General features: G+C 42.5%; 2 protein-coding genes across 3 annotated transcripts in view; one reads left to right on the top strand and one right to left on the bottom strand.

Moving 5' to 3' along the window:
• Positions 1 to 27,940, top strand: part of LOC120022682 (ribosome biogenesis protein bop1-like) — an 88,000-nt gene that overhangs the window by 29,643 nt on the left and 30,417 nt on the right. The gene's annotated exons all lie outside the window — the stretch shown is intronic.
• On the bottom strand, positions 1,155 to 8,266 carry LOC120022683 (basic helix-loop-helix transcription factor scleraxis-like). The gene is made up of 2 exons (XM_038966667.1): positions 7,177 to 8,266; positions 1,155 to 1,915 (listed from the first exon to the last, which is right to left on the bottom strand). The coding sequence occupies exons 1-2, from the start codon at positions 7,774 to 7,776 to the stop codon at positions 1,880 to 1,882; spliced, it is 636 nt and encodes a 211-aa protein (XP_038822595.1). The 5' UTR covers positions 7,777 to 8,266; the 3' UTR covers positions 1,155 to 1,879.

Raw genomic sequence — 27,940 nt, 5'->3', positions numbered from 1 at the left:
CTACTTAGCCAGTACTTTGATGGTGATTGCTCTCTCGCAAGCTCTCGCTCTGTATGTTTGTTTTGTATGTGATGTGGGCCGAAATGAGGAATTCACATGGCCAGATAATTCTTCTATAATATTCTTCCTATATGTTTGTTCCATTTCTGCTATTGTGAAGAATAGGATCTTATTCAGGAAAATATGTTGGTAGGACATATGTTTGTGCACATAGAAGTCTGTGATTTTATGTTTACTATAGGTTCATGAGGCATTACAAATGTGATGTGACTAAAATGAAAGGACATTAAGTTGACACACATGGCCCACTGTTTTCATCATTTTGCCTATAACTAGACTGTCATTGTTGAAATAGCAAAAATGTGACTTAAGACTTAATTGCATTTCAGTCAAAATGATTTAGACTAGAGTAAATCTTTAAAAAAGAGTGCCAAAATGAACACTGGTGGGTGCAAGGGGGGAATGGGCTGGGGGACAGTGTGGGGGCTGCGGCAAGCAGCCAGGAGCCCTGTACCTGCAGATCCAATCATCCCCCGCTAACCCACACAGCTGACCCTTAAAAGGCCCGAGCGACCAGGGCCGCGGCACCTCGTAGTCCTCACTCCTTAGTGTGTTAGTCTGTGGAGACAGTAGCTTACTCCTGTCTCTACCGACCAAGAGAAGGCTGCACAAATCACCTGGCTGATTCGAAAAACAAATGTTCTGTTTGTTTCAGTTGTTGACGCCTTTACTGGCCAGTCTAGTTTTCAATATTTGCAATTTGATAGTTTTGTTGAAGAAGCTAGATGTGGTCTTATAAAAATCCCAGTCCCATTTCATTTCTCTCTCCAGTATAATAAGGGTTTGAGTGAACAGCTGTGTGCGTGAGTAGTGGTGTGGGAAAGACAGTAATCTAGCTGGAGAGAGCGAGAGAAGAGAAGGTTGTGGTTCCTTCCTTATCACGTCACTGTTTTTATAGCTGTTTGTAGTGCTATAAGATCCTCTTGACCTGATTGGTGTTTGTTTTGACCCGTACTAGTGTTCCATACAGTACGTCGTCAAACCCATCGGCAAAAAAGATTTATCGCCCTAAGGGCCAGACTTCAAATATCTAGAAATTTAATTTTGGGTATTGCAAAATAACAATAAAATAAAGGAAACTTACATGTTTGAAATAAACGTAATTAATTCATAAGCATATTTATTTATTAACATGAATTTTAACAAACATCATTGAACAGCATATCAAATAGCATCAAGCCGCTGCATGTTGTCCTATCTTCTTCAGGAGAAAGGCAGTTGTCCATGGGGGTAGAAACTCACTGTCCAGAACACATTTCAAGTGAAAGCTGTTATATATTTGGCTTGTTGAACAGTTTGGTAATTTTCCAGGAAGTAACCTGATAGCCAATCATCAGTTCCTGTTTGGGCTGCCCTTGTCCTTGAAGTCCCTCCTTACCACACCTTTAAGTAACTGTGGCGCTTCTCAGAGTCCGTCTCATGCAGAGGCTGTTGTGGTTCTAAAGTTTCAGTATTATCAGTCTGCGTACGCAGACGTTCTCAGGTAAAGAAAAAATAAGACATATTTTTGGTGTTCTCTTCAAGTCTTTGTGAGGTCATGGAATCGGAAGTGTAGAATGTTTTTTTAGAGGAAAAATGATTCTTCATACCAACTTTGAGTCAGGGCATGCTTCCACCGTCCAAGAAGTCCCACCGTCTCTTTCAATCAAACATGATTACCTCTTCAGAAACTAAACTTAGCAGTTCTGAATAATATTTTTTTTCTGATTTTTGGGGGGGCATATAATTAAATACCGATTTTGATATTTATGTACACCTTTAGTGTGTCAAGTTTTTTTTTGTCCACAGTTCTGGTCCATATTCTGTCGTCCTCCAGATATTAACTTCTTAGAGCATTTTTTTGCCTGTCTTTGCTCTGAAAGGAAGAAGAGAAACGGTTACAATTTCTAGTCGGCTCTTTATAGTCAACAATGCAAAACACTGATGTGAAGAATACATTTCCTGGATTGATTCTAACTCCTAACAATTTTACAATACACTTATTGATGTGGTAAGTAAAGAAAATAAATTGTTTAATTTCTTTTGTATAAAGTCTGACATTTGTCCTTTGAGTGAGTGCACTGCTCGCTACTGTCAGTCTGGCCTAGTTCTAGTCTAACCCCCAATGAGTGTTTTTTATGTTTTTATTTATTTAACCTTTTATTTAACTAGGCAAGTCAGTTAAGAATGAATTCTTATTTACAATGACGGCCAAACCCGGCCGACGCTGGGCCAATTATGCGCCGCCCTATTGGACTCCCAATCACGACCGGATGTGATACAGCCTGGATAATGCCCACTGGTCCAGGCTGCTGTGGAGGCTGCCTGTGGGGCTGTGTGGACTGGGGATGGATGTGTGGAGGCTGCCTGTAGGGCTGTGTGGACTGGGGATGGATGTGTGGAGGCTGCCTGTAGGGCTGTGTGGACTGGGGATGGATGTGTGGAGGCTGCCTGTAGGGCTGTGTGGACTGGGGATGGATGTGTGGAGGCTGCCTGTAGGGCTGTGTGGACTGGGGATGGATGTGTGGAGGCTGCCTGTAGGGCTGTGTGGACTGGGGATGGATGTGTGGAGGCTGCCTGTAGGGCTGTGTGGACTGGGGATGGATGTGTGGAGGCTGCCTGTAGGGCTGTGTGGACTGGGGATGGATGTGTGGAGGCTGCCTGTAGGGCTGTGTGGACTGGGGATGGATGTGTGGAGGCTGCCTGTGTGGCTGTGTGGACTGGGGATGGATGTGTGGAGGCTGCCTGTAGGGCTGTGTGGACTGGGGATGGATGTGTGGAGGCTACCTGTAGGGCTGTGTGGACTGGGGATGGATGTGTGGAGGCTGCCTGTAGGCCTGTGTGGACTGGGGATATTTGCTGGTCTGGGGCTGTAGCATTGCCATGGGGAGGTATGATGGCTGTGGGCTTTAGTATTGCCTTGGTTCATGTTTTCCTCCTCTCACCATATACTGAGTGGCAGCACTAGCATTAGCACACCTGGCTCACGGAGACCATGGAATGCAACCGTTTCCACGGCTACATCTGACGTAGGCGGGCACTCGCAGTCAGCTATCGGATTGATGAGGTCAGGCATTTGAAAACGCACCAGGAGCTTTTTTTCTATTTTATTTTTTAGTGCCACTTTAAAGTCGCAAATTCTTCAGCTCCAGGGATCACTTACACCCAACTAATAGGATTTTTGTTAAACTTTTTTTTCTTCATATCCTGTATAACACATTGTAAAGATGTATAGGGTTAATTCTGCCGCAGCAGCTGAAACGTGAGACTTTGTTGATTGAACTTGCAGCTTTTTCTCTCTCCTATTTTTAAAAGGCTTCCACTTTGTTTATACAGTATCTAATGGCATGGGAAGGTTTTGTTGTTTTCACCAACACAAGCAACACAACATATTACATTTCCACAGACACAGAAGCCGATCTGTTTTTTTTCTCTCCTCAGTTGTCACCTCAGGCTTCATTCTTTAGGCAAATATTTGGTTTGGTCTCGGCCTGACGGGTAACGTTGGCAGATTGGTTCAAGATTACAATGGAGGCACTTGTCAGCTGCTCTCACTGCTGGCCTGCGTGTGGGTGTGTAGATTTTCAGACATGTAACTCAAGCCCTAACAGACGATTCATCTGTTTGGGTTATTAAACGCAGCCCCCTTCTGTTCATCCTAACTATTCTGAGTGTGGGTTCTTTACACCCTCTGTTTTGTCTTTGGACAGAAGTTGGATGTGATATTGCCTGTTATTGAACAACTTGTTGGACAGGTGTTTGTGGGTGGGTGTGTGTGACAGAGTGAGTGAATGTGTCCATTTTTATTATCACATGGGATTATTTTACAGTTGGACCGGTAGATTGAAGATGAAATATTTAGTTTACACACTATTCAACTCCAAGTGCCCTGTCTGTTATAGCTTGCTCCTCAGCCCACTGTTTGGTTCACACTGGATCATTTGATAATGTGTTACATGTTCACACTGATTGGCTCCTGTTGCAGGGAGAAACGCTGCTCTAATAACTTCCATATGGCTGTAATGAAGGAACTCGAGATAATTACAGTACATATGAGCCTTGGGCTGCTAGGCTAGCTTATCGCTTTGGGAGTGGACTCTGAGGCTGACTGACTATACTCAATTAGTAATCCATTGGGTTACCCCCAGTCCCAGTACACAGAGAGAACTCGCCAAGTCCTTTCCCCTGCACTCCTTGAAACCGTTCCTGCGCACGTACCGTCCATTTGACTAGGGTTTGTCTGCCCCTGTGTGTCCCATTATGCAATCCCCTCGCCGTCCTTCATAACCCCTGTCTTCACCTGCTACAGCTATTAGGGAGAAGGAATGCTCCCTTTTCTAACGGACTGTGCTTTGCAGCCCCCAACGAAAGAGGGGGTGGGGGAGAAACGGAGCCTCAATTTTGGTGAATTTCTGACTTATGTCTACTTATGGGGGCTGTAGTTGAAATGTGCTTTTACACAATTAATTAGCTGTCAATAGAAATGGAAGATGTAAAATGTTTCGTGATGGTCTGACTCATATTGGGGGGGGGGGGGGGGTGTAAGCATAAGATATTTAGCTTAGCTCGTCTATGTTACATAGAAAATTATATATTCCACTCAGTCCAAGCAAGTCAAATCTGTGCCAGATGGATAACATTTTGGACTGGAAAACATTGTATCTGATAAGATCACAAACACACACACATTTGTTAGCCACTAATTGATAACTCTCTGTGTGTGTGTGTGTGTGTGTGTGTGTGTGTGTGTGTGTGTGTTTTTTTTACGCAAATTTGCATTTGACTTCAGTGGCAGGAAAAAGCTTAGATAATTCAGTGTGAACGTATGACTTTATGTCTCTCTGTTGATATAAAATGTTTGATATGACGACTGATCCGAGGAGTAGATTTATAAAAGACCACATTGGGAGCACATTGAGTCCAAAACACTAACGGGTGATATTCGAACAGTATGCTCATTTATTAATGAAGCATTTTAGCATCTTCTAGATCAGACAACAACTCTGGAGTGGTGTACTTTTTCACCATCCTGTCCTCAATTTGTTCTGTCAGAATTGGGGAACTGTTTTAGCAACAAATCGTTCCGTCCATTTTAACGTGTTCTATAGTATGGGTTCCTCATTTTATTTTCATCTTTCTTTAGAAACTATAAAGAAATGTGTTGGCCGAGAAATGCCTTCCACAGAGTAATGAGCGCTAAGTACGGGTAAAGAGCAATGCGTTTCACGGAGTAATGAGCACAAAGTACGGGTAAAGAGAGCAGTGCGGTTTGGAGCGGGTCGCTTCGATTCTTAAGCTTCAACTACAAAGCTGAGGCACAATCTGTTTCAAATATGGTCCCGGCTCAGCCCTCCTATAGACAGGCCTTTCATTCAGAAAACTCTTAAACTGCCATTATCTCATTTGCTGCTTTGTTCTGCCTCACTGAAATCAATGAAAAGGAGGAATAGAATTGCTTCCAGTCAAGGCGAATGTTGTCCATTTTTAGTTTTTATTTTATTAATTGTGTGACTCTTGCATCTCTGTTGCCTCCATGCTCTTTTAAAGGCCCTTTGTAGCAGTAAATAAACTGGAATGAGTCTGCAGAGCATTACATTAATAATTGGCTTTAACTTGAATTAGTTTGGATTGTTTTATTATTCCCTCCTTGGCGACACTGTAACTAGGTTGATCCAGATATGGTTCATGGTGGAGCGGGCTTGTGCGATTACACTTGTGAGTAGTGCATACTTTTTCTCTTACATTTGTCCGGGGTCAGGAGTTGTGACTTATCACTTTTTTCATCATAAAATAAATCGCTAATTTCCAGTACATTTCAATATATGAATCAGTGAAGAATACTGTAGGGTTTTGTGGATGTGCTAATAAACATCTCTAGTGAGCTGGTGGTGTTGTTCAGAATGACAAGTCATTATAGTCTTCGTCATTATTTATTTAGGAAGCCGGGGGGGGCTGTTAACATTGTTATTAATTGGAGACCTAAGAAGAGCCTTAGGTCAAAACAGGATGTGTGTATAAATCGCTCAGGGTGGCTCACTGGCAGATTTGGGAATACAGCAGATGTTCCCAGAATGCTTTGGACTGGCGATCTACCTCTTGGTAAACGCTTAACCATAATCTTATGTTGTGACTTTGCTCCACCAGGAGGAATGTCAAGTAAGTCAAGTGTCTTCTTTTTTAAGTTTAGGCTATTTGTCATTTTAGAGGCCTAACAAATCACTCAAACCACATTCAGCTCTAAATACATTGTACACTCCAGGCTTTTTCCTCTGTACTTTTTTCAATGAAATGGGTTTTGGACATGCTTCAAGTTTTCTGAGGGTAGAATACATATTGTGGTGGTTATATACCTAACCAAAAATGTTCCAGTGTCATGGTTGACTCTAATTATTTTGGGCGTATGGTGTATTTCAAGTTTGAAAGCTGCTTTGCTCTTGTGAGTTGAAATTACAGTTTCCCCCTCTGTTTTTGGTTTTGGTTGTTTCACATGCTGTGATTTAGGGTTTTATTTTGAATTCGGCGTGGTGTTGGCTTTATGAGCCAGAGTCTGCCCAGGCGTATGTAGAGGAAGAGAGATGGATGTGTTTGTGTTCGCTGTGACAGTTCCTTGTTAATTTTCCGTTAGCCTCGGTTCAGTCGGTCTCTCACTACTCAGAGACAATGGGAAGTGCTACTGAATGCCGGCACCAAATTGAGATGTCTGGGAGAATTGTCTGGGAGTTGGGGTTTAGGGTCTTACTGTTAGGAGGTTTAGTTGAAGCTTGCCTACTGAGCCTCCTCATGTCACTGTCTCAGAGTATTGAGGGGCTGTTCTCTTACCCTTTGGGACAGCAGAGACCACGTGATACTCTTTAAATTCACATTTTGAAAAGGTTGATTTTTTGTGGGTGGAATTCTCTAAACGTTGCTTGTCTTCGAGTAAGTTTGAAAGCTTTTTTTAGTCTGAAATGTTTTTAAAGAATCTTATAGGAACAACCATTCACTAAACCATGAAGCGTCATAAGTAAAACTCCCACTTGCTGGATATTACTGCTCTGAAGAGATTGGAGTTGTGTGGTGTTTTGTTGTCCTAGTTGTGACACGATGGCAGATGCATGGTGAGGATAGATGGGACATCTACAGCCAAACTCAACTCACCATTTTCCTCTGGTTGCTGAGGCAGAAGGTGCAGATCTGTTTGGGCTGTGAGTTCTCTGCGTCGCGGCCTGGCGATCCATGATGATTTAGGTAGTGAGCAGAGGAGGTTGCTCCACCGTGACAGGGCTGCCCGTCCCCACACATCTCCCCAACCAGCAGCACGTTGCCCAGGTGGGAGATGTAGCTGGATGCCAGCCGCAGTGTCTCGATCTTGGACAGCTTCCTGTCGGCCGGTTCAGTGGGGATAAGGGTCCTCAGGGCAGTGAAGGCCGTGTTCACGCTGTTGGTGCGGTCCCGCTCTCGAGCATTAGCTGCGTTGCGTTGCCGTGGCAGCCCGCTCGTCGGAGAGATGGATCCGTCTGAGACCTGGAGGTGTGACATCTGGGGCGGGAGCTGACCCCCTCCCAGACGGCCCGCTCCGACGCTTCCAGGCTTCCTTTTGCGGCCCCCGACCTTTATGTCATAACCTCTGGCGTCCAGCCGGAAGGAGCGTTCGTCAGAGCCCGAGCTCTCGTTGCCGTTCTCTTCGTCCTCGGACAGCATGGAGATGTCGGAGTACAGGTACCGGCTGGGCGCCGGCCGCACCATGGCGAAGGACATCGTCAACGTTACTGTGCTCTGCTGTTCCACCAATTAGCTAACTCTAGCTCTGCTCTGGGCTTTGTTTACTACTGTGACACCTGGACTCCCCACTGCTGCTCACACATGCATGGATAGTTAAATGATAACACAGGAAATAAGTTACAAGTTTTACCTCAGTATACCTTTCTAAGTCCTTAGCTGCCAGTGCACTACAGTCCAGTATCACAGGCTCCTCTGTCATTAAAGTCCCATGTAGAGTTTGGACTTTTCCTTTGGTGGGAAAACCGAAACCAAATGGCTGAATGGCAGGTTCCACTGTGTCTTTCTCAGGTCCTCTTAGGATATGGTTGGTCTTTCTTTATTTCTCTCTTGCGCTCTCCTCTCAGATCGTCTGTCTCCCTCAACACTAGTTCCACATCTGTCCCTCGCGCTTTCTCTCTTACCCTCCCTCCTGCTCTCTCTCCCTCTCTCCCAGTGCTCAGATCCACGTGTGGTTTCTGTCTGAGCGTTTCAGTATGGTTGGGCTTTATAGCCAGTGGGAGTGTCTGGTGCTGCCACCCCCTTCCCTTTTTCTCTCCCTCCTTCACTCCGTATGCAAATGTCCCAGCTGGCTGTGGGAGTTTTGGGAGGGAGGTAGTCCACCACAGTGTGGATCTACTATCTGCAACTTTCTACTTAACCCTTCCAATACTGGATCTTCCATATTTAAAGGTGCAATATGCAGAAATCGCTCCACCAAATTCTAAAATTTTGCCTAATTTCAGTTTGTGACAAAACAAGCAATGTAGTTTACCACAGTTTACCACTGTGAAATATCTTTTCAATAACCAAAAATGTTGTATTTTCAGCTGTTTGAAGCTGGTGTACAAAACGAAACTTAAGAATGGGAAGCATAGAAATAGCGCACACAGAAAATATTTACCACTTCTTAGACTTGCTTTCAATGACAATGACAGATACAGTGCCTTGAGTAGGGGTGGCAGGTAGCCTAGTGGTTAGAGCGTTGGACTAGTAACCGGAAGGTTCTGCCCCTGAACAAGGCCGTTAACCCACTGTTCCTAGACCGTCATTGAAAATAAGAATGTGTTCTTAACTGACTTGCCTAGTTAAATAAAGATAAAATAAAGTATTTTCACACCCCTTGTCTTTTTCCACATGTTGTTGTGTTACAGCCTGAATTTAAAATGGATGAAATTGAGATTTTATGTCAATGGACAAAATACCCCATAATGTCGAAGTGGAATTATGTTTTTTTTTGTTGCAAATATGTTGGGTTTTTTTAAATTAGGAGCTAAAATGTCTTGTTAATATGTATTCAACCCCTTTGTTGTGGCAAGCCTAAGTAATTCAGGAGTAAAGATGTCCATAACTATTTGCATGGACTCTCACTCTGTGGTGATTTTTGTATTACTACCTCATCCCTGTACCCCACACATGCAATTATCTGTAAGGTCCCTCAGTTGAGCAGTGTATTTTAAATAAAGATTCAACCACAACGACCAGGGAGGTTTCCAATGCCTCACAAAGGGCACTTATTGGTAGATGTGTAAAAATTACACTTTGTAGTGACTGGGTGTATTGATACATCAAAGATACAGGCATCCTTCTTAACGCCATTGCTGGAGATGAAAGGAAACTGCTCAGGAATTTCACCATGTTACCAATGGTGACTTTAAAACCGTTACAGAGTTTAATGGCTGTGATAGGAGAAAACTGAGGATGGATCAACAACATTGTAGTTACTCCACAATACTAACCTAAATAACAGTGAAAAGAAGGAAGCCTGTACAGAATAAAAATATTCCAAAACATGTATCTTGTTTTCAATAAGGCGCTAAAGTAAAACTGCAAAAAATGTGTCAAAGTAATTTACTATGTCCTGAATACAAAGCATTATGTTTGGGGCAAATCCAACACATCACAAAGTACCACTCTTCATATTTTTAAGCATGGTGGTTGCTGCATCATGTTATGTGTATGCTTGTCATCGGCAAGGACTAGGTATGGCAAGGATAAAAATAAACGAAATACAGCTAAGCATAGGCAAAATCCTAGAGGAAAACCTGGTTGTCTGCTTTCCAACAGACACTGGGAGACAAATTCACCTTTCATCAGGACAATAACTTAAAACACGAGGCCAAATATACACTGGAGTTGCTTACCAAGCAACATTGAATGTTCCTGAGTGTCCTAGTTACAGTTTTGACTTAAATCGCCTTAAATCTATGGCAAGACTTGAACATGGCTGCCTACCAATAATGTGCAAATATTGTACAATCCAGGTGTGGAAAGCTCTTAGAGCCTTACCCAAAAAGACTCACAGCTGTAATCGCTGCTAAAGGTGATTCTAACATGTATTGACTCCGGGTTGCGAATACTTAAGTAAATGAGATTTATGCATTTCATTTTCAATAAATTTGCTTAAATTTAGAAAATCAAGTTTTCACTTTGTCATTATGGGTATAGATGGGTGAGAGCGAGAAATCAATTGAATCCATTTTGAATTCATACTGTAACACAACAAAATGTGGAATAAGTCGAGGGGTATGGATACTTTCTGATATCACGTTTCTATGTGAATTTGGTCAGGTTGCCCAAAAAGTTACATAATGCTGCTTTAGCCATTCTAATACTGGATCTTCCTGATTGAACCCTTCCAATGCTGGATCTTCCTGATTGAACCCTTACAATACTGGATCTTCTCGGGAAACGCCCTGTTTAAAAAATAAAAAATGAATACAAATAAATCTTCCTGAAACCAGTGCGTGAACGAGGGAATCAGGTTGTTTTTTGAGGAACGGCTGCTCTGGGCTTTCTCTGTTACTGACAGATTGTGTGTGTGAGCTGGACACACACCGGGTGTCTCATAAGAAGCCCATAAAAATCCTGCAAAGTTCAAGATGGATTAAATGTCAGCGGTTCAAAGTGGGAACCCCTTTCCTCATCTTTTTTTCTTTCCCTAAATTTGGGGCATAGCCCCTAAATTACCCCCAATGCAGTCAAGTTAGGAGTTGAAACCTCTTACTTAGATAGACAATGTGTCATCGTTCAACTCCATCTCTTCCTCCGTCAATGTTTTCCTCCCTATGACAGAGTGATTTGTTTTGGTGTTTTATTTAGGTAGTGAAAGGACTTTACTCCCACTGTAAAGACCTGATGCTGTCACCGTGTCTACACAGCTCCTCTAGTTTAGGTCCAACCCCCACAAGACTGATGCTGTTACTGTGTCTATACTGGTTCCACCACACTGGGGTGGGAGTGAGTTGTTTCTCATTTATGAGTTCCTCTGTTAACCCGGACTGGATCCATTTAGTCATGCTGCTTGAAGCAAAAATATACAATCTGGTCCAGAGGGACTATAGGTCAGGTAGTTTGCCTAGCACACCTGTTTGTCACTGAATCATCCTGTGGCAGAAAGACGAATGGAAGAACCGTTCTCAAGACTCATTGTTAGGTTTGCACAAATACAGTGCATTCGGAAAGTATTCAGACGCCTTGACTTTCATTATTTTGTTACATTACAGCTGTATTCTCTTTTTTTAAATTTTATTTTATTTTTATGTTTTTAGACAGGTTTTTAGATTATTTTTTTTGCAAATGTGATTTCAGGTTTTTATTTTGAATACATAAGTATTCAGACCCTTTACTCAGTACTTTGTTGAAGCACCTTTGGCAGCGAATAAAGCCTAAAGTCTTCTTGGGTATAACACTACAAGCTTGGTACACCAGTAATTGAGGAGTTTCCCCATTATTCTCTGCAGATCCTTTCATGCTCTGTCAGGTTGGATGGGGAGTGTCGCTGCACAGCTATTTTCAGGTCTCCAGAGTTGTTCGATCGGATTCAAGTCCGAGCTCGGGCTGGGCCACTCAAGGACATTCAGAGACTTGACAGTGCATGCTCTGACATGTACTGTCAACAGTGGGACCTTATATAGACAGGTGTGTGCCTTTCCAAATCATGTCCAATCAATTGAATTTACCACATGATCAATGATCAATGGAAACAGGATGCACCTGAGCTCAATTTGAGTCTCATAGCAAAGGGTCTGATTACTTAGGTAAATAAGGTATTTCTGTGTTTTATTTTTAATACATTTGCAAAAATTTATAAAAATCTGTTTTCACTTGTCATTATGGGGTATTGTGTATAGATTGATGATTTAATTTAATAAGGCTGTAACAATTTTAGAATACGGCTATAACATAACAAAATGTGGAAGAAGTTGAGGTCTGAATACTTTCCGGATCTACTGTATATGACAGATGTCGGCCCTGCTGTTTGTGTGATTGGACGTTGAAACATTGAGGATGGTTATGTTTCCTCATTACTGAAAGCAATTTGAACTCGCGTAAACCAATTCTTAATGTTCCAGAAGCCCCAGAGATTTTTTCCCTGTTTACTGACACCAGACGGGCATTAAACAGATTGTTCTTCTAGCGTGAAAATTCTCAATTACTCACAGTACTATACGTAATGTTTACATTCAGACTGGGACAGATTGTAAGGGTTGACAGGGTCATTCTCATAGGGTTACGAAATGTTTGGTAACAAACATTAACTTCGGATGTGCCCAGTACTTTCTAACTCTTTCCCAGGGGTATCATCCAACTGCTTTCAATTGTGTCAGTTGAAAGAATATAAAATTAATTTCACTGGTCAAATTATTAAGGAAGTCCTTCAAGTGACAAACCAAACATTCTAATCTTGTCTGAATATTCTAAAGTTTGTGACCAGCCCTCTCCCTTCTTTGTCCTTATAATTCATATCCTTTATACCGGTCTGTCGGTTCAGGGCTAGACGGCTAGTCTGACTAGTCCTATTTAATGATGTGGTCTCTCTTTGTCTGTCTTAACAATTCTTCACAAATTGATGGCTTTGATATTCAATTTAATAATGGTGATTCAAAAAACCCTTAAACCCAAAGCCGTTCTGGTTTTGGGGATGCCGTAAATCCACTTAAATGGCAAGTCTGGTTCCCCCCTTGGTCTGAGCCGACCGAGCCTGTGCCGTCAGCCTCTTCCTGATGTGACTTGGAGTCTAACAGGGCTGCTGGCCTATAGAGGACAGGTCATTTCCAGGAAGGATGGTGACGCTCCTTTTGTCTAATTCGTTGTATTAACCTAGTTCTACCAGGGACAACCCCTTACTGGCTTCTCCTACTGAACGTACAATGTAGCCTGCTGTCCATTTTAAGTCCTATTTTCTAAATTTCATTAGCGCTTTAGGTAAGATGTTTATCGTTTTGTCAATGTCACTGCTAAGTGAACTTGTTTTAACAAGGTTGACATAAAATGGCATTTCAAGATTTCATATTTATGTCCACTCCTGAATTCAATAGAGAGATGTTGTCTATTGTAATGGTTGGAAGAAAAAGTTGTAATGTGTTATTAAAGAAGGGATGCTTGTGTTATATTTACAGCAGTAAATTAACACTTTCCTCGTGTTGAAACATGTCCTCTAATTAGCCGGTCTTTGGAACAAGATGGGCTAATCGGAGGACATCTTTGGAACAAGATGGGCTAATCGGAGGACATCTTTGGAACAAGATGGGCTAATCGGAGGACATCTTTGGAACAAGATGGGCTAATCGGAGGACATCTTTGGAACAAGATGGGCTAATCGGAGGACATCTTTGGAACAAGATGGGCTAATCGGAGGACATCTTGTTCCAAATACACGGTTCCTTTTTTTCTCTCTCAGTCAAAGCAATTGGAATAAAATCTTGAGTTGTCTGATTTCGTTTTTTATTTCCCTGTGAAACCAATTTTGAAATAGAATGGATTTAACAGTCAACGTTTTATAATGCTCTCCACAGACTAAAAAGTATCAATTTGCCCTCATAGGCTGAAATACAGTATTAGTCTTATTCCATGAGGATAAGTAGGCTATAAGTCAATGACGATTGAGGTATTTTTATATTTTTTATCCCTTGTTTGTTGCAATTTATTTTGACAGAGATATGTCTAACAGTGGGTCCCCAAACAAGCAAGGTCATAAATCGTGAATGTTTTTCACTCCAAATTTTCAGCACTAAATATTTATGATCGTTTTTACAGTAAAGAGAAATGGGCACCATTTATTCAGAATGCTGAATGCATCTTTTAATCCTCTTGATGGATTCATAGTGCTTGAAATTGGCAATCGATGACCAACATCATATCAAATGCATGTGGTCTGACTGCAGTCATTTCTGTAGCATATGATTCAGTTCATGAGTAACTAAGTTCAGAAGTTTCTCATTTAACCAATACAATCCATGATCTCTTTTTAGGGTTGAGCTAATGCCCCCCCCCCCCCCGTCTTGCTATCACAGACAGAGGGCCATTTATCTGGCAGCACTCAATTAACAAGGGAAGGAATCGTCTCATAACGTGACGGCATTCATTGAGGCTCTGTAGCCCTACTTAGGTCCTCTTCTTCAGATGTCTCGTTTTGTTACCTCATAAATGCTGACATGCAGAGTAACAAATGACAATGCTTATTATCTCCCTGTCACAGAGCGGCCCTCCCACTCTTTCCTTCCCCCTTAAAGGGGAAATACAGTCGGTCTGCCATCTGACAGTCATTAGCTCCATAACCTCCTCTTCCACGGTGCGACATCTAATCCAGTCCCCCATCTGTTGAAAGCACTCTCAACCTCCTCCATTCCCCCCGCCACAGACCCCCCTCCCTCCCTCTAGCCAGACACCAGCCCCCTCGCGTGGGTTTGTCTCAGGCCAGGGTCCTGTCAGGAGTCGGATACGACTCCCACTCTCCCCCGTGCCTGACCACAGCTGGCCCCAAACGGCCCATCAGAGAGGAGGCTTAGGCTGCCGCCCGGTGTGACGTGCTCTCTCTTTCCTCTATCTCTCTCTTGTGGGCTGCTGGACCTGTGGGTGTCTGTCTGGTCTGGACGGGCCAGAGCCGAGTAAAGGGCCTTGGCTGTATCACATTCAGTCTCCCGGCTCAGCCTCAGTACTGCTCCTAATGTAACCCAGACGACATAGCGGCGAGAGCAGCTGCGCTTATAAAATACAGAGTGGGACGGCAGAGAACCTGTTAGGGTCACAACAAACCATGACTTCAATTCATTTATTAAATGGGGACGAGGTAAGTTCAAACCCCTGGAAAAAAATTGCTTAAAAAATGCAATTAGGTCGGACCTTTTGTTCTCGAGTTTGAAATTGTTCTTACTCCTGCTTTTCCGTCGTTAAAGTGTTCTTTTCTGACCCTTTTTCTTTCTTTTATGGCGTGTTTTCTCTCGGGTACATTTACAATCCATTAAGCATATAAACAGGCTGGAAATACAAGGGAACCAGAGCAATACTGCTCAGTTCTGTTGGTCCAAAGGTCTAGTAATAATGAGAGATGGAGAAGAGGGGACCACATTTGGACCTAATCGTCTGGATGTGTTCTGTCCAGTCACCCATGGAACAGTTTAATGATCAAGAGTGTATCTTTTTAACCTTAGGCTGGCTTTATTTAGTTAACATGTATTTATGAGCTATCATACCGAGGAATTACATTTATTCAATTAAGATAAGGCTAATAAGAATAACACAGATTTTTATAGCGCCTTTTCAAGGACCCAAAGTCACACTTCATTCATTTTCCTCTGCAAAATATATTGTGGAGATCTCAAGAGTAAATTGAAACAAACTCTCAAAGCACAGCTAAATGGCTCAGTCATGGAGATGAATTATGGTGGAGGTTTTCATATTTCAGTGATACATGTAGGTAGCATCACTGTGTTCTTCTGTCTAAACTGCAGCAACGTATCTCTTACCAGAAGGATCTTGCTTGCTGCAGGCACCAGACCCTTAAATGGACCTGAAGAAGTAGTAATGTGACAATCTTTTCCCCCTGGAGTGTTCTAGGCCCGTGTTGATTTTACGTATTATTCATGCATGCTTCTTGGGTTTTGGGATATTATTCCATGGTCATTTTCCAGTTTCATTTTTCCAGAGGCTGTTTAGTGGTGGCTGTAAGCGACAATTCTAATGGGCTGCGTGCTGCTGCCACTCACAGGAGCCACACACACACACACACACACGCTCGCTCACTCACATGCAACACACACACATCGCACAGGCGCACTCCACACACATTATAATACACACAGCCACATCGCACACACAGTAACACGCGTTTGCACATGTTCTTTCAGCAGGCGCATCATCCTGTTCTGGATGGGCTGAGTGGAAAGTGTAGGGGTGGTTAGATTCCTTTAGTAGAGTAAAGATTACTGGGATTATAAATGATCCCATTAGAGGGAAATGCAAACCTACATTTGTGGAGGGAGGAGGAGGCTGAGGCAGGCTGCTGTGTCTGCACATGCCTGTTCCCAGTGACTAGATCTAGCTATACGCTGAAGAATGGGCTTCAGAAAGCGCCCATCTAAAGTAGCTGGGCTCCAACTGCTACCCATTTTAAGTGAACTTTTTAATGGAGCTTTTCCATTTGCTTTTCAGTCCAAGACTAGGCTCAATCTGCATCCAGGCGGAAAACCAGCCATATCTCCAAGTAGCCGAGTAGCTAAACCAAGTAACCATGAATGTACATAATCTTCAGCTTCAATGCATTTCCATAGATGGCTACTGTATGTGTGACGTCAATTGAACTGACCAAAGAGGACCTGCCCAAACCAACCAGCCTGGCAGTGCCCGTATAATTAGGCCCACTTCAGCAACTGGGAAGAGGAAAAAAACATGGAGGCCGCAGACACAATTATAAATCATATCTGAAAATGTCAGGACTAAGTTTTCTAACACTTTGCAAACTTTAAAGCTCTGTACTCTCATATTGCTTATACAATATAAATTGCCCCAATAAATCATTAAATGTAGTTCATTTCATTTAACTCGTTTTTTTTTGTGTGATCAAGATGGCCAACCGTTCCTAGCAAGCGGAGCAATTTTTCGCTCTAATCCATCCAATCCCAACTAAAGTTGCTCATACAGGCCTTTCTTTATATTACGGACACAGCAGTCAATAAAAACTGTTGCATGTGACTGTGCAGCCTAGCCTACTGGCTGTTATTCACAATAGGCAATACAAGTTTAAATGTGTCATGACAGGTAATGACAGGTAATGACAGAACGCACAGGCAGATCAGGAGACTAAAAATGCATAGAGACCACATCCAAGGCCATTCCGGTTCATCCTGAATATTTGGATAACATGGTCACAGGCGCAGTCGAGGTGGAGACGGATGGTCATGGTTCTCATCAGAAGGCCACAGGAACGTGATCGAAAGACTAAAGAGGAATGCATGTGATGATGTCCCTTTAAAACCATTTTTTATGACATTCCTGTTAAAATACAAATAAAAGGGGACATTTGTGACAATTTCAAACAGTGGCTTTGAATTAACAAATCCTCCCCATCTAATAAAGTTGTCTCGGTCATTGAAAAGAAAATGAGCAGAAATGTGTGGTTGGTTTTCCATCAGGCCTGCGTAGTGTTGCGGAGCGAGGACTTTCATTATTGTTTGATCAGATGGGGGCATGGAAAACTTTATTTTAAGGGTCCATAATATGCCATTTATAAGACTTTTTTTTTTAATCATCATTCCCACGTTTATGAACCATTTACTAATCATTAAAGTGTTTTTGCTGTCCCTAATCTTTAGCGAGCGTTGTTTATTAATACTTTATAAATGTTTTCAGTGACCAGTGTAATTTCTCACAAAAATATTGCCTCACTGATTTTTACAGGTTTAGGGCCTAATGTAACATTCCTACAGTACTAGACTAGTCGTTTCTTCTAAATTATATCTTTTTGTCTTTAAAAAAAACCCACCACTTATGTCTTAGTAGGATAATGTGGATATGATTTAATGCTGCTGACTTGCTTTTCTCTATGGTTGTCTGTCTTCTACAGTAACTGTCTGTCACTTGACAACCAGTAAGACAGCAGCTCTGTCTGTTCCCCGGAGGGCCTCGTTCTCCTCTGTTCCCCGGAGGGTCTCGTTCTCCTCAGCCTCTGACAGACATAAACGTCTGACATATCAAACACACTTTGCTAATAGACTTCTGTGGTTGTACAGGGCCCAGGGAACCCGGACCGCAAAACCTGCAACACAAACCGGCACATCCACCCTCCACCCTCTCGTCGGCTGGTGAAAGCATTAGCTAGCTAGGGGCCTGGTCCTGATTCCTGTTGTCTTTCATATGGGCCCCTCCACCCTATATGTCCTTTTTTTTTTTTACGTGTTAAATCAGGAAACCATCTTAGTTTGACACACTCTCATGGGATAATTTAGTTCTCAGAACATCCATCTTATCTGGGTTATCATGATGTGCCCCTGTCGTTATTGGGGAACCATGACGTCAGTTGGTCCAGAACCATGATGTCAGTTGGTCCAGAACTTTTTCACAGTGCAGAAACACTGACCAGTGGGTTGGACTTGAGAAACTGTCTGCAGGATCAGTTGAGTTCCATAGTAGTTAAAGTCAGCATAACAATTTGTTTGCTGAACCAGAACGAAGTTTTGTCAATCTAATGTTTTATGAATGGATCCACTAGACTAATGGATCATCAACTAAATTCAGCTGCAGGACCATTTTTTTAAATTGAGAGGATGGTATATTTATCTATACTTGCCAATTGATGTTCGTTTTTGTATTGTGCAGGGCTCGCTTGCAAAATAGACAGACTTTAGTCTCTGACATCCCTGTTGATTTAAAGGTTTAAAAAATGATGTCCAAAAAACTTGGGGAACCAATGGATCCACTTGCTGAGTGGTGTTTTTATTGCTAATAAGTCATCTGGACAGTGTCACTAGCTTGCACAATGACTGAGGCGTGTCTGAAATCACTTAGTGGAGAGATAAATCAAACAGACCTGTTACAGTGAAGTAGCAGTGGGCGGCCATGTTCAGACGTGTGTTTCTGACTGCGACAGACAGACAGCGGTCCGGAGGGCTGTGACAATGGCAGAGGGAACGTCTTGGAGCAGAGCAGAGTGTATGGCTAAACCTGCTTCGGCTACACGGCTACATCCTCTTAGGGGAGAGACTTGGGAAGGGGTGGAGAGATGGGAGGGGATGGGACACCCCCGGGAGAATCCTTAGACTTTTCTCCAGGGATCAGCAGAAGCATCTCTCATATGCAGAGCCACTCGTCTAAAATCCAGGCTCCTCTACTCTGCTATACTCAGCAGGTCTGGCTACAGGATCCAAAAGGAGAAATGGACTTTTACTTGGGTGAGTTGTTGGGAAGAAGTGATGTCAAGCGGGAACTATTGTACCCAGCCAGAATTTGTTCACCAGTTTGTCTCAGTTACCTACAGTCCAGTCACCTTTATTTTTAGGGAAGCTATTTTCGAGAATTCTCAACCAAAAAAATTCAGCTTCCAGGATTTAGCCTTGCCGGAGAGCCGGGAATGCTGCACGTGTTCCAGGAATGTGGCTCCTGGTCCAAAAACAACTTCCAGACTAGTGGTCCCAAGTGACAGCAGCCTGGCGAGGGAGGGAGAGGAGGGTAGCTAAAGAGGTTTGCTGGTTTCGGGTCATACGGTAAAGGGAATTTTCTTCTGTCTAGTGATGTGGCTCTGTTGCAGACAGAAACACTATCCCTCCGACCTCCGTCTCATTGATAGACAGACCTTCGTTCTTCACTAGACATAGTATGTAGGCTAGAGGTAGAGTTCAACATTTATTCCAAAATTACAAGATTTTCATGAAATCCTGGCCTTAGGATTCCTGGAATCGGGGGATTAAGTGTGAAATCAGGAAACCTTTAGCCAGAATTGTGCAACCCGAGCTAGACTGAACAGTAATGTTGAATGAGTCTTCAGACTGAGATATTTCTAACGGACAGTCACATACATGTGTTGATGATTTGCTAGTTCCACTGAGTCATTGGTTACGGGGCTGATTCATTCCCTATGACACACAGTGGATTGGAGGAAGGACTGACTGGACTGAGACATCAGCCATCCCTGTGACCTTAGATTGTCATTCCTTCTTTCAGACGGGTGATAAGCTAGTGTCTTTCCATCGCAGAGATAGAACCAGAGAAGGTGAGAGTAATAGGCTAGTATTTTTGTATTTATTAGGGTTCCCCATTAGCTGCGGCTAAGGCAGAAGTTACTCTTCCTGGGGCCCTAACACATGAAGGCACTTAAATTACACATAAAAGAAAACAGTACATCATATAACATGTATTACACCACTACATATCTACAATACAAAATGTATAATACCACCATACAACAATATTTCAATGTACGTGTGTCTTACCATCGCAGAGATAAATGAGAGCCTAAAGGTCATGACCCCCTCTGACATCAAATTCACCTCTGTCTGATTCAGGATGGCACCACTGACCACTTAATTTCCCCCTAAGGATCAATACAGTTAAATGTAATTGTTTACACAATAGAACAGATAATCATGTTGGTCTACTAGTCTGTGTATCTAATGCTCTACTAGCCAGAAGGTTGACGCTCTTGATTGTGATAACACTATAAACTATACTGAACAACAATATAAAAGCAACATGTGTAGTGTTAGTCCCATGTTTTCATGAGCTGAAATAAAATATCCCAGAAATGTTATACTCCAAAAAAGGTTATTTCTCTAAAATGTTGTGCACAAATTTGTTTACTTCCCCGTTAGTGAACATTTCATATCAAGAATCTGATTCAACACCACAATCATTACACAGGTGTACCTTGTGCTGGGTACAATAAATGGCCACTCTAAAATGTGCAGTCTTGTCACACAACAGAATGCTACAGCGGTCTAAGGTTTTGAGGGAGCGTGCAATTGGCATGCTGACTGCAGGAATGTCCACCAGAGAATTGAGTGTTCATTTATTTTCCACAAGCCGCCTCCAAAGTTGTTTTAGAGAATTTGGCAGTGCGTCCAACCAGACTCGTAACCGCAGACCACGTGTGTGGTGTCATGTGGGCAAGTGGTTTGCTGATGTCAACATTGTGAACAGATTGCCCTATGGTGGAGGTGGGGTTATAGTATGGGCAGGCATAAACTACGTGCAATTAACACAATTGCATTTTATTGATGGCAATTTCAGATACCGTGATGAGATCCTTGCCCATTTTCGTGCCATTCATCTGCCGCCATCACCTCATGTTTCAGCATAATAATGCACTGCCCCATGTCACAAGGATCTGTTCACAATTCCTGGAAGCAGAAAAATGTCCCAGTTCTTCCATGGCCTGCATACTCACCAGACATGTCACCCATTGAGCATGTTTGGCATGCTTTGGATCGACTGCGTGTTCCATTTCCCGCCAATATCAGGCAACTTCACACAGCCATTGAAGAGTGGGACAACATTCCACAAGCCAAAATAAACAGCCTGATCAGCTCTATGCGAAGGAGATGCTGCGCTGCATGAGGCAAATGGTGGTCACACCAGATACTGAATGATTTTCTGATCCACACCCAAAAAAGAAAAAAGGTATCTGTGACCAACAGATGCATATCTGTATTCCCTGTCATGTAAAATCCATAGATTAGGTCCTAATGAATTTATTTCAATTGACTGATTTCCTTATATGAACTGTAACTCGGTAAAAACTTAAATTGTTGCAGTTATGTTTTTGTTCAGTGTATATAAAAGTTGCTATAGCTGTTTTTGTTTTTCGAAGGGCCCTTCAGCTTCACTCTGGCTTGGAGCCGTGCTCACTCTGTGGAAAGCACTAGTAGGCGTGAAGAGAGAGGCTCATTGGAGCACTTTGATGCATTTGGTAGCAATGAGCCAGTCTGCTTCCCCCCTCTGTCTAGACAGACTCAGGTTATAGTCCATTTAAATAAGTGGTTGTGAGTGAGCAATATGGAGTTTTTTTTCTCCCTCTGCCTAGTGGAATAATGGGTACATTAGTGATGTCATTTCTGTCTGACTAGAGGAAAGGAACCCTGGGATTTAGTCAAGAATGCACAGAAAAGTCTCCTCGTCCGCTGATGTAATCTAAATCAGACACATACACACACTCTGCTTCTCTAGTGTCTAAATCAGACACACGCATCTCCTCCTCTGATTTAGGATTTACAGTAATCACCCCACACCCACTCTCCTTAGCAAATATGATTGACATTTTATTGGGAAGGGACATGTAAGTAAGCATTTCATGTTAGTCTACACCTGTTGTATTCGGTGACCAATAAAATGTGATTTGATTCTCTAGTGTTAATCTAGAAATGCAACATGTAGTGTTGGTCACATGTTTCATGAGCTGAAATAAAAGATCCCAGAAATTATCCATATGCACAAAAAGCTTATTTCTCTCAAATTCTGTGCAAACATTTGTTTACATCTCTCAATGAGCATTTCTCCTTTGCCAAGATAATCCATCCACCTGGCAGGTGTGGCATATCAAGAATCTGATTAAACAGCATGATCATTACACAGCTGCACCTTGTGCTAGGGACAATAAAAGGCCACTCTCAAATGTGCAGTTTTGTCACACAACACAATTCCACAGATGTCTTAAGTTATGACAGAGCATTCAATTGGCATGCTGACTGCAGGAATGTCCACCAGAGCTGTTGCCAGAGAATTGCATGTTCATTTCTCTACCATAAGCTGCCTCCAACGACGTTTTAGGGAATTTGGCAGTACGTCCAACCAGCCTCACAACCGCAGACCACATGTAACCAGGCCAGCCCAGGACCTCCATGTCTGGCTTTTTCACCTGCAGGATTGTCTGATGCCAGTCCCCCGGACAGCTGAGAAATACTTCTGTTTCATGTCTGTAATAAAGCCCTTTTGTGGGGGAAACCCATACTGATTGGTTGGGCCTGGCTGCCCCTGCCCAGTCATGTGAAATCCATAGATTAGGGCCTAATGAATTTATTTCAATTGACTGATTTCCTTATATGAAATGTAACTCAGTAACATAGTTGAAATTGTTTCATGTTGCATTTTATATTTTTGTTCAGTATAAGTAAGTCATCTTTTTGTTTTAGACCAACAGGAAAATGGCGACGGTGGGAATGAGCCCTCATTAAGTCGTCAAAAGGGATACAAACCAAATGTGTTCTTGTTTATCAGCTAGACAGACTGGGAGGAAGCCTGGGTACTGTTATATAAATTGTCCCATCATGTTGGTCCTCATACTTTGTATTCTGTTTGTTCAGATGCCCCATTTCTCATATTTCCCTAAGAACTCCCTAGGCCCCTGTTCCATCCACACCCCTTATAAAATGGTAGCTCTATGTGCCCACCGTTCTATTTGTGACCCACCTTCTGGATTCGGTCCTATGTAGCAAAATTTGAAATATTATTTTCTACATTGGATAAAAGTAGAGACTCGGAGCTATAGATGGTATATCATACACTGCAGGTGAGGAACAATGGGAAAGTAATTTCTGCCCCCTTGAATGTTTTGGTATACCTACTAAAGAGCTCTTTGTCTACACCCATTCTGTGTAGTTCACACCCTCTTAAGCCCCACCCATCTCTTTAAGGATTCACATGTGAGGCCATGTGCTAAACAGAGTGAGTAGTGTAGTAAACAACAAAAGGTTTCAAGATGAAAAGTGGTAAAAGTAGTAGCCTATAATAAGGAAAAACTCCAGGTAAAAATACACTATCTAGTCCTTGGCCTATATCCTAATCTGACTTTGGTGCAGGTCATGTTGTTGTTCACATTACCGTCTCTGGTAAACACACACTATATCAAATAAAATCTAAATGTATTTGTCACATGCACAGGATTCAGAAGGTGTGAACGGTACAGTGAAATGTTTACTTGCATAGTAGCCAGTGGTGGAAAAAGTACCCAACTGTCATACTTGAGTACAAGTAAAGATACCTTAATAGAAAATGACTCAAGGAAAAGTCACCCAGTAAAATACTACTCGAGTAAAAGTCTAAGTATTTGGTTTAAAATATACTTAAGTATCAAAAGTTAGTGTAAATCATTTCAAATTCCTTTTATATTAAGCAAACCATATTTTTATTTACGGAAAGCCAGGGACTTTTGATTTGACACACTCCAACACACACAGTAATTTACAAACGAAGCATGTGTGTTTAGTGAGCCCGCCAGATCGGAGGCAGTAGAGATGACCAGGGATGGTCGATTGATACGTGCGTGAATTTGCTAAGCATTCAAAATTTAACGAGTACTTTTGGGTGTCAAGGAAAGTATATGGAGTAAAAAGTTAAATATTTTCTTAAGGAATGTTGTGAAGTAAAAGTAGTCAAAAATATATAAATAGTTAAGTACAGATACCCCAAAAGACTACTTAAGTAAACATACTTTCAAGTACTACTTAAGTACTTTACACCACTGATGGTAGCAATATCAAAAACAGAATGTGTCCAGATAAAAATATGTTATATTTATAAGATGATGATTACCCAGACACTTGTTTTTAAATTGATGGGTCATGAAAAATAAATGTTATAATCAACCCCTAGCCACATCTAGATAAATGGATGGGTCACTATTGTCTCTGACAACCCCTAGCCACATCTAGCTAAATGGATGGGTCACTATTGTCTCTGACAACCCCTAGCCACATCTAGCTAAATGGATGGGTCACTATTGTCTCTGACAACCCCTAGCCACATCTAGCTAAATGGATGGGTCACTATTGTCTCTGACAACCCCTAGCCACATCTAGATAAATGGATGGGTCACTATTGTCTCTGACAACCCCTAGCCACATCTAGCTAAGTGGATGGGTCACTATTGTCTCTGACAATCCCTAGCCACATCTAGCTAAATGGATGGGTCACTATTGTCTCTGACAACCCCTAGCCACATCTAGCTAAATGGATGGGTCACTATTGTCTCTGACAACCCCTAGCCACATCTAGCTAAATGGATGGGTCACTATTGTCTCTGACAATCCCTAGCCACATCTAGCTAAATGGATGGGTCACTATTGTCTCTGACAATCCCTAGCCACATCTAGCTAAATGGATGGGTCACTATTGTCTCTGACAATCCCTAGCCACATCTAGCTAAATGGATGGGTCACTATTGTCTCTGACAACCCCTAGCCACATCTAGCTAAATGGATGGGTCACTATTGTCTCTAGACAACCCCTAGCCACATCTAGCTAAATGGATGGGTCACTATTGTCTCTGACAACCCCTAGCCACATCTAGCTAAATGGATGGGTCACTATTGTCTCTGACAACCCCTAGCCACATCTAGCTAAATGGATGGGTCACTATTGTCTCTGACAACCCCTAGCCACATCTAGCTAAGTGGATGGGTCACTATTGTCTCTGACAACCCCAAGCCACATCTAGCTAAATGGATGGGTCACTATTGTCTCTAGACAACCCCTAGCCACATCTAGCTAAGTGGATGGGTCACTATTGTCTCTGACAATCCCTAGCCACATCTAGCTAAGTGGATGGGTCACTATTGTCTTTAGACAACCCCTAGCCACATCTAGCTAAGTGGATGGGTCACTATTGTCTGTAGACATTCATGAAATACAATAGATGGCTGTAATCACCTCCAGACACACCTCGCTAACTTGATGGGTCATGTAATCATCTGGTGAAGTGGAGTCTCTTGTTTAGACATGTAGCTATCTAGCTAAACAATGAACCGGAATAATCCCAACTCCTACTACTACCAATACAAACATTGTCATACCTGCAGATTCGTACTACAGCTATCTAAAAATAAGCACCTACGTTCAATGTTATCTAGCGAACATTAGGCTATAACTAGTAATGCAAATGGCTGTCTGATTCAAATAATATTACAACTTAGATCATACATGTAACCTTAGCTAGCAAGCCAGATAGCTAACTTTCGCTAGGTAACAGTACGCTTTAACTTGCCATGAAAACAACTTTCTGACAAAATTAGAAACTTATACTATCTGAAAATGTAGCTAGACTCTTGCCCGTTTTCATGGATGAACGCTTCACAGCAGACTGGAACCATTTAACACCGCGTTGTTTGTAGCTACATCTTGTTGGGCCAGTGTTGTCAAGTCACTCCAGTTCACACTGACCATAGGGTGTGCAGAAAGTAGCCCATCACAACTTTTTCCAACTGATCTGTTGATAGCACCTGCTAAATTCAGAGCAATGTTTTTGAGAAAAGTAGCATAACTTTAGTAGTTCTCAATGGCTAACGTTATATCTTTAAAAAACGCTGCAGTAGAATGGACTATCAACACGTACTGAGCAGCTCACATGATAGACAGACGCATGCTACATGTCGGACTAATCCAAACTCCTCTCCCGGCATTTCCAGTCCAGCCATTATCTCAATCATGTCTAGGTTCCTGTCTTTTTCTGTGGCTAAACCAACTAGGCTCAGAATTAACAATTTTATTCGTATTTACAGATGGAATACCATTTTTTATTTTTTATTAAGGCACATCAAAGTGTGCATGTTCCAGAAGGCATTTCTGCCATTTTGATTAAATTTTTTTTTTTCAAATGCCTCTCCTGTGAAGTAGTGACATGCCATACGCCTAGCTTCCTGAAACGGGGTCATATTAGACTATTCCAATATTGGTGGACTGTGGTGATTTTACTTTGCCTTCCAGCTTTCACTTTCAGTTGCTTTTTGGCCATCCTCTGTGTCCACATTTGTGTTGATCTGTAGAGCACTATCAATCAGTGACCTTCAAATGCACACTGACTGCGCTAGACTATGTCACCACTGGGATAACAAGCAACGGTGAGGGGGGAGAAATTATCTTAGGTGCCTTGACCATCAAAAAATACCTGAAAGCATATCTTTCTATTTGTAATGAAGGATGAAGTCATGCTCTTACCCACATTCCATGCTGCAATCCCCCTGTTATTCCTGCAGCCAAGGAATTCCAGCCACTGTGAGGAGGAAGAGGTCAGCGGCACAAAGGAGCGGAAAAAGTGAGACGCGCTCCCTCCTTCGTTATGGAGAGAGAGAGAGAGACAGACCTGGATTTTCCTCCACCAACCGCAGCTGGTCTGCTCTCTGACAGCAGCACCAGCTTACCCCTCCAAGGGGGGCCCTAACCAAAGCTGCAGGCTGGGGGCCCTAACCAAAGCTGCAGGCTGGGGGCCCTAACCAAAGGGGGGAACAGATTAGGGAACTCGGTGTATTGAATGATTACCATTAATTTCTTTCTCTCTTTCATTCTCCCTCTTTCAGTGTCTTCTCTTTCAGTGTCTTCTCTTTCTCTTTTTCTGATGGTTGAGGTTTTGGGACCTAGTAGAGTCTGTTGGCCTGTCTATGGCAGGCTTTGTACCACCATGTCAGCCATGAGCCCTGGCGGCCTGGCATCATGGTCAGCATAATCAGCGCTGTGGATGAAGGCACGCATACAATGCTATTCTTATTGGAAATGCTGTCCCATTCAAGTTCTTGACCATTGTTATTCTAAACCCAGGTTGGCATGTTTGTTTGTTTCATGATTTTCCTTTGCTTCCTGAGACAAGTTTCAGACCAAAACACATACAACAAGTACACCGCTGGATGGTAGTGCTGCATTCCTCAGACATATTGCTGTCATTGAAAACCATTGGATTAGCTGAGTTTAGCTGAGTTTTGGATGCATCCGTTTGTCTGGAAGCACCCTATACCATTACTGGGAGCTGAACCAAGTACCATAGAAGTCATGATACAGTTATGATTGGCCTGTTGGTCCTATCTTATTTCAAGTTTTCATCACCCGTCCTCATGTTGTGTCTTTCCCCATAGGCCTGTGAGAAGTGTTGGCATCATGTTTTTACAGATAGAGGTGGCTAAACATTCTCTGTTCTCGTATGATAGATGACTTGATAATAGTCATGATTGTACAGTGATCAGGCTGGTTGACTTACCCAAAGTTGTGGTAGAAATGGTGTGGCCCCAGTCTTGAGGGAGGTGGTCACACACATGCGCATACACACACACACGGATACACCCTGGAAATGAAGGGGGTCAGAAGGACCTCTTTTTAAGAGCAGGTCTTACTGAAAATGAGGGGTGTCAAGTTGCACTCAATTGTAAGATCTGTGAGAACGCTGAGGTGTCTGTTTGATGTTGTCATCTCATTAAGACACTGGTTTGGCTCGGCTGGCTGTGACACACTAGCTGAAACACTGTAAAGAATAAATCAACCTGAGAGGAAATTTGTAAAGTTTTAATACAGTGAGCTCCAACAGTATTGGGACAGTGACACGTTTGTTGTTTTGGCTCGGTACTCCAGCACTTTGGATTTGAAATGATACAATGAATAGGTAAAGTGCCGACTGTCATCCATATCGGGTGAACCG

This window comes from Salvelinus namaycush, chromosome 27 (assembly GCF_016432855.1).
Source record: "Salvelinus namaycush isolate Seneca chromosome 27, SaNama_1.0, whole genome shotgun sequence".
In the NCBI taxonomy this organism is placed as follows: Eukaryota; Metazoa; Chordata; class Actinopteri; order Salmoniformes; family Salmonidae; genus Salvelinus; species Salvelinus namaycush.
Note: the sequence above shows the minus strand (reverse complement) of the source record. Positions and strands in the feature narration are given on the sequence as shown.